We start from the raw sequence: 7973 nt of genomic DNA, 5'->3' as shown, positions 1-7973 counted from the left end.
ATATGATCATAGGTAATGGACCTGTGGGAATGTTCGCAGCTGTCATATACCTGTATAATATGCTTAGATGTAATGGACTGCAGGATTTCCTCAGCGTTCATGTGTCTGTAAAGTATGCTCAGATGCCATGAACATGGGTCTAAAGGAAAAACTCGGTCGTTAGCCTGTAGGATGTGTGCAGAATATAATGCCCAGAAACAAAGTCAAGGAGACAATATCCTGTAACTTTGATTAAGATATAACAACGCTAACGTTTTGCTTTCTGTATTTTTATTCATTTATCATTGTTATTTCATTCCCGATTTTAAACTGTATGTTTATCCGATTATTCCATTGTTGTCAAAAGAAAGACCCCTATAATACATAAAGATATATTTGGTATTCTGAAATGGTTTTGTTCTGAAAGTTAAAGTGAGCAGAGAAGAAGAACATACACCTAAAACAATGAACAGCAGAATCTTCAGAAATAATTCTGGACATAGATCGTTTTAAATGCCTAAAAGTTAAACAAAATCAAACGTATCTAAGCGGTTTAACATTTAAATTTCTTAAAAATATTGTTTGCTTCGATTTAACGTGTCGCAAGTCAAGTGTTCACCAGAAAATAAACACACCATTTTTAAGGTGTGAAGTAAATTCTCCTAAATGAAAAAGGGTGAATAGGCCAAAACATAATGAAATTTGATAGATAAAGGCCCATACATTCACTGAGCAGCACCTATCTGATATGTACTGACTATATGCACATTTACACTTTTGTGAAGTTTGGTGTTTATCCACTTGGTGGTGTCGGAGGAGTTGCGTTCAAAAACTTTGTGACAGACAGTCTGGCAGTCAGTCATTAAATATGTCTCCCCCACCGCATTGTTACTTACGTGCGCTCGCATATGGGTAGGAGAAGAGCGTGACAATACACATCATTCCATTTGCCGTCCCAGCCATAATGTGTTCTTAGATCAAACTCCGCACAATCCTCATGAGATGCTCCGTTATCTGGTTGTCCCGGCGCCCAGTCTAGTAAAAGAAGTCGATTTGTAATATTAATGTGTTTGGAATGTTTCGTCTATTGCTAAATAAATATAAAAAAACCCTGGCCTTTTAGGTAAATTATTATTATCTAAAAATGGATAACCTTAATATTTTTTCGCGTTAAGGACATGAAATTAGAGAATACAGAATTTTCTTGACATATCTCAAGGAACATTGCGCTATAAATTTCTGTTGATCTTATGCTGCATGTACTTTAATAAATCTGCATTACTCGGAACTATGTGTTTTCAGTGATCAAACCTATGATATCCTAAAGCTTTTCATTATGAAAAAACCTTTTTGATGATTCACCATTTTCAAATCAGGCAACTTGCAGTATAAAATTAATCATAAAACATGTAGATTTCTCATTTATATCATAAAGTTCGTTCTAAAACGTCATATTTAAAATAGTTTGGCGCCTCATTGCAGTGTGTTTGAACGAATTTTGAATTAGTGTGTCGCTTTCATAGATAAAGTTAACAAAGACTGTTCCAGTTATTCCGAATCGATTAAACACCTGACCGATAGAGCTAAATATAGGTGTCCAAACAACATCTCCGTAATCATTAGTTTAATTCTGAAACAATCATAGAAATATTGCTTAGTGATGATATACCAAGATTGTTTGTAATATTTTGATTAGTAAACAATGTCTTTAGAGGTAAAAAATAATTGTCAAATCCCATCTCCCAAAACACTGGTCCAATTTCAGAGACAGAAATGTTTCTTAGGTAGCCCTGCGCTAAAATTATTAACAGCCATCTTGATTCGTGAAAGAAACAAAACGCATAGCCGTCGGAGGCGGGTCTAGCTTTCCCAATTTGGCTCTGAAACTTTGAAAATATTCTCTGAATATGCAGGCCATAAGTGGTTGACACAGATGTTTCTTGTTATACCAGTTCAAACTGTGAAACTCTGGTTAGTGATAAAGGCTCATTGAAGCAAAATCTGAGGCTTCTATTATACCATAAAGTAATTAACAATAAATTAATGAAGTAATAAGTTCCAATTTTTCCATTGTGTCCACCTTGCTTATTTAAAAGTTAATTCCGGTATTTCTGATAAGCATAACAATGTCTGCAGGCATCATACATTTGACCAGTAAAGTCCGGCTTTTTACATATCAAACCTTGCATTTTTACTAGCAAATTCCGGATTTTGTGTGTCAAATCATTTTTCCATCCACTTTGTTTTCTCTAGTAAATTCTGGCTTTTCCAATATATCAAACATTTTCTCCATCAGCTTTCTGTTTTTGCTAGAAAATTTTGAGTTCGAAATCATTCCGTACCATTTCAATCAAACTTACTTTACTAATTAGTAAACCCCGGCTTCACACGTTTACTTACTTGTAAATTCCGGTTTCTCTACTTCACCATACCATTTCCATATACCTTCAACCTCATCATCTGTCAAACCCATCCACCACATATCTCCTGCCGAAATAGAGATACGATTGAAAATCGGTACCTCGAATTCCAAGGGATGAAAAGTTTTAGTTCAAGATAAACGATACTTGACTTTTGAAAATTGATGTTTTGTGTTCGTGTTTTTTGGATGGGAATTGAAAATGTCTTCGATATAGACAAAAATTTTAGGTGAGCAGGTTTGAGATATCGAGTTTCAACTGTTTTTATCTTAAAAAAATCCTTTAAGCATGACATTGGACTCCAGGAATTTGTCCTATTTAATAAATAAAGATAACAAGAGGGCCAAGATGGCCCTAGGTCGCTCACCTGAGAAACACACCATAACAGTGTAAACATGTTTGACCTAGTGATTTCATGGAAAAAAATATTCTGACCAATTATCATTAAAATTGGAGCAAAAATCTTAAGTATAAACAAGTATTTTTTTATTTGACCTAGTGACTTAGTTTTTGACCCAGATGACCCATATTCGAACTTGACCTAGATGTCATCAAGGCTATCATTCTGACCAAATTTCATGAAGATCAATTGAAAAATACAGCCTCTATCGCATACACAAGGTTTTTCTTTGATTTGACCTAGTGACCAAGTTTTTGACCCCAGGCTACCCATATTCACACTTGACCTAGACTTTATCAAGGCAACCATTCTGACCAAATTTTATGAAAATCCAGTCTAAATTGCAGCCCCTATTGCATACACAAGGTTTTGATGGCCCTAGGTCGCTCACCTGAGAAACACACCATAACAGTGTAAACATGTTTGACCTAGTGATTTCATGGAAAAAAATATTCTGACCAATTATCATTAAAATTGGAGCAAAAATCTTAAGTATAAACAAGTATTATTTTTATTTGACCTAGTGACCTAGTTTTTGAACCCAGTTGACCCATATTCGAACCTGACCTAGATTTAATCAAGGTTATCATTCTGAAAAAATTTCATGAAGATCAGTTGAAAAATACAGCCTCTATCGCATACACAAAGTTTTCCTTTGATTTTACCTAGTGACCTACTTTTTAACCCCAGACGACCCATATTCAAATTCTATCTAAATTTCATCAAGACAATCATTCTGACTTAATTTCAGGAAGATCAATTGAAAAATACAGCCTCTATCGCATACACAAGGTTTTTATTTGATTTGACGTAGTGACCTACTTTTTGACCCAGATGACCCATATTTGCACTTATCCTAGATTTCATCAATGCAATTATTCTGACCAAATTTCATGAAGATCAATTGAAAAATACAGCCTCTATTGCAAACACAAGGTTTTTCTTTGATTTGACCTAGTGACCTACTTTTTGACCCCAGATGACCCATTTTCAAACTCGGCCTAAATTTCATTTAGGTTATCATTCTGACTTAATTTCAGGAAGATCAATTGAAAAATACAGCCTCTATTGCATACACAAGGTTTTCCTTTGATTTGACCTAGTGACCTAGTTTTTGATCCAAGATGACCTATTTTCAAACTCGGCCTAGATTTCATCAATGTAATCATTCTGACCAAAATTCATGAAGATTAATTGAAAAATACAGCCTCTATTGCATACACAAGGTTTTCCTTTGATTTGACCTAGTGACCTAGTTTTTAACCTCAGATGACCCATTTTCGAACTCAGCTTAGATTTCATCGAGATAATCATTCTGACCAAATTTCATGAAGATCAGTTGAAAAATACAGCCTCTATCGCATACACAAGGTTTTTCTTTGAATTGATCTAGTTTTTGACCCCAGATGACCCATTTTCGAACTCGGCCTAGATTTCATCAAGGTAATCATTCTGACAAATTTCATGAAGATCAGTTGAAAAATACAGCCTCTATCGCATACACAAGCTAAATGTTGACAGACGACAGACGACAGACAGACGCCGGACATTGAGCGATCACAAAAACTCACCTGAGCAGTGATCAGGTGAGCTAAAAATCGCTTTATTATTCTTGAAATATTCATTAGTGTTTTTTAATTGATAACAGCCGGTAGTTATACCCATGTGTCAGTCTGTGCCTGCAATAATGTTCAGAGGACATACTTAGGTCTTCAAGCACCACTATAATTATGCCGGTGGCACGTTAGACAAACAAAACAAATATTGTTTTAGTTTGGTAGATAGTACAAGTTAAACTCCAGTTTTGGATGCCTCCCTCATTTTTAAGCGGGCAACGTGTAAAACCCTATACAAATTCCTCACAATCGTACACGAATAATAGTAGTTTTGACCGACGTTATTAAGTTTCTAACTGGATACCCTGGTTTTGTAGTCTTAGCAGTGGAATTAATTCTATATATTTACAAAATTGAAAATTGCATTTTCCTAGTTATATCATTGTCTCTTAAGACAATAACAACATTGGTATAAAGTAGACAAACTGATGTGTATTAAAAACAAGCACACCGAGACAGAACTCTTTCATTTTTCCTTGTCAAGATAAAATAGAAAAAGCCGACACTCCACAGTTCGCCCAGCACGACATAAAAGAAAAGTTGCAGGCTCGATTTGATTGAACCTGTTCAAGAACACAAGTGGAAATGCATGCTATCGTCCATGCGTTCCGTGAGTAGAAATTATCATTTGCGCATGCTACAAGTACTAAACAATTTACAAACATCCTAAGATGGGCTCATAAGACGGTGTAAATGGAACCTTCAATAATGCATAGAGCGAAATTCTATGAAAAGCTGCGTATGGTCCCAAATTAAAATAAAGGACTTGCCCTAAACTAGAAAACAATGGTCAGAACTAAACAAAATGAAATTTGGAGTAAGCATCTCAGGCTATGGAGCCTGCATATCACAGAGACTGCCAAAAACAAAAACAACCCCCCCCCCCCCACAAAAAAAAATAAATAAAAATAAAAAAAACACGCACCATATCCAAGTGGTGATTATTTTGAAAGCGGGAGTATTAGAACAACCCAAACTGAAATGTTCAAGCTGAAAAACTGACAAGTACTACTTACACAACATAAATAACGTGCTGGAGGATCTGAAAAGATCGAAATATAACAGCTCTGATTGAATGTACGGTGAGACTTTACGGCCGCCACACGGCACAAACAATGATGCTGGTCTTCTTTTAAATATCACAAAATCTATGAACGATTTAAAACCTGTCAACTCAAGTACACGTAATAAGATTAAAAGTTTTACCTTTTTCAAACCGTAAGTAGTCCTTTATAAATGCATTCTCCTCTTGGCCTTCTACGTGCACTAGGTGAGCACTATGCTGGTTACAGTAATGCTGAAAGGTACGGTGACGAGTCAGTCAAAGTCATAAGCATGTTCTTTGAAAGCATATCACACAAAAAGTCAAATTATGGAAGATTCGGCTTTATACAACCTGGTCAAGTCTTTTCTAATGCAGCCAATGTTTAAATACCGGGAAACGCATTTTTATTATTATTAATGATTCGTACTAAATGTCTCAGTATAACTTTGTTGTGCGGGTTATACGTAAGTTAAGTGTTATATGTAGTTGTTATGCTCTAGATGACAACTATTATTTTGTCATAGAAAGCAAGGAGCAAATGTTATAAGCGATAACAATAAACAAAACGTGTGTCTAAATGAGAGAAAACAGGTAAGTAAACTTCAAAAAATTTGAACTGAGTGTTCAACTTTTCGTTCGCAAATCCGGATCTTTTAAAATTTTCTTAATCTGATACAAATATTAAAAACACTTCAGTACTAATTCGAATGTGGGTTAGCCAAAGACAATTCAAATGTATCTTTCATCACAAACTTAAGGTCATTTACGCTGATATCGATAGTACATTTCAAAATTAGTTTTGGAACTGTCTTAAAATGTATATACATATAAAGATTCAGATTTGTAATGTTTTGAAATCCATATTTCCAAAACTGCAGGGTTTCCCGCTAGCGAGCTTCAACCAGATAAGTTATCGGTGCAATCTAGTGTATACACATTTTACCTCCGCCTCCACAAATGTTAGCTTTTGATGACCAAACAGATAACATGAACCTTCGAAAGGTACCCATGTGTCTGGGCAATCAGTGCAATCTATAAAAGTATAAGGTCAAGTGTTATAGGCATATGAGTGTTCTGATACATACTGCTTTATATTTCTAATTGTTAGCAGGATTAACTTGTTTTGCTAGTAAGAATTGGTTTCAACAGGTATTTTCATGTCTTGTTTACTTGTTACATTCATTTTGCTTGTGACGTTCTACATACAACTACGTCAGCCCGCTTAACTCAATATGGACAGCGCAGTGTCATGAGATCGATCCCCGGCCGGGGCGTATGTTCTCCGTGACGATTTAATAAAAGACATTTTGTCTGATATAATTCGTCCTCCACCTCTGATTCATGTAGTGAAGCTGGCAATTACTTGCGGAGAACGGGTTTCTACTGGTAGAGAATCTAGGAACACTAGTTAGCTATAGGTTAACTGCCCGCCGTAACATAACTGAAATACTGTTGAAAAAAAAGCCATTAAACCCCAAACAAGCAAACAAAACGTCTCCTAGAATAACTCGATTTATATATGAAAAAGTATACAATGTGGTAATCCAAATATCCAACTGAACGTGTTTGTATATCTATTACGTATTTTTTTTATTTGCAATAAAATACATATGTACATGTAGTATATGTATTTCTTAATGGTTTTATTTATTTCAAATTTGAGTACAATGTGAAAAACATAAATCCAGAATCCAGTGAATATAAAAAAGTTACCTATGACGCTACACGTCACCAAGATGCATACTAAAGAAAATGCACCTCTTTTAGCGTCCATATTTAAAGCGTTATAAAGTCCACAAGAATGCATTAAGAAATGCGGTCATAGCGATAAGCAACGACTACCATTTGGAAAGGCCAAACTGTATAAATTATTTGGTATACTTAAACTACGGTTGATAAAATTATTTAGGAATGGGTCAATAGGGATACATTATACGTTATTTTACCATGATGATTATGAATTCTATCTAAGATCTGGACAAGAAAATAGAAAACTTACTTGCAATAAGGATATACCCCCCAAAAATTAAACGTTTTATTATACCATCCCGTATAGAGAAAAACAGATATGTGGAACAGCTATAATAATATGCGTAAAACAATTCTAATTTCACTTGCAGAAGTCAGCGGAATTGGGCTAAAACTACAGCTGACAATGCCGCTGTAATAAATGCCCTGCATATTTTTTGTTCAGCTTGTAGAAACTGCTCGTCATTTTTCGGAAGGTGTCTTGAGTTCTAAGGCCTCTCAGGAAGGTTTTATTTAAGTTAAATTAAATTAAATTTGTGAAATCATCCTCAAGTTCATAAAATTAAATTAAATTTATTTGTATCCTGACAAACCTAAAAACAGGCTGCATAAACAGACACTTGAATATTTAGGCACTTGTACAATGATATTAAAAATGAATTTAGGATATATTCGAAACTTTTACTACGTCGGTCGTGAAAATATTCGTCTGCTATCTGCTTGATCTATAACTTGTAAATACTTTAGTATTACACTCAGTGTTC

The 7973-nt window shown here is 34.9% G+C and overlaps 1 protein-coding gene across 1 annotated transcript; it reads right to left on the bottom strand.

Moving 5' to 3' along the window:
* Positions 1-253: 253 nt before the first annotated feature.
* LOC123539586 (C-type lectin domain family 10 member A-like) lies at positions 254-7271 on the bottom strand. The gene is made up of 6 exons (XM_045324230.2): positions 7174-7271; positions 6404-6492; positions 5622-5712; positions 2380-2466; positions 876-1014; positions 254-354 (listed from the first exon to the last, which is right to left on the bottom strand). Exons 1-6 carry the CDS (start codon positions 7265-7267, stop codon positions 318-320), a joined length of 537 nt encoding a protein of 178 aa, XP_045180165.2. The 5' UTR covers positions 7268-7271; the 3' UTR covers positions 254-317.
* Between the last annotated feature and the right edge of the window lie 702 nt (positions 7272-7973).

This window comes from Mercenaria mercenaria, chromosome 16, assembly GCF_021730395.1.
Source record: "Mercenaria mercenaria strain notata chromosome 16, MADL_Memer_1, whole genome shotgun sequence".
NCBI classification, from domain to species: Eukaryota; Metazoa; Mollusca; class Bivalvia; order Venerida; family Veneridae; genus Mercenaria; species Mercenaria mercenaria.
Note: the sequence above shows the minus strand (reverse complement) of the source record. Positions and strands in the feature narration are given on the sequence as shown.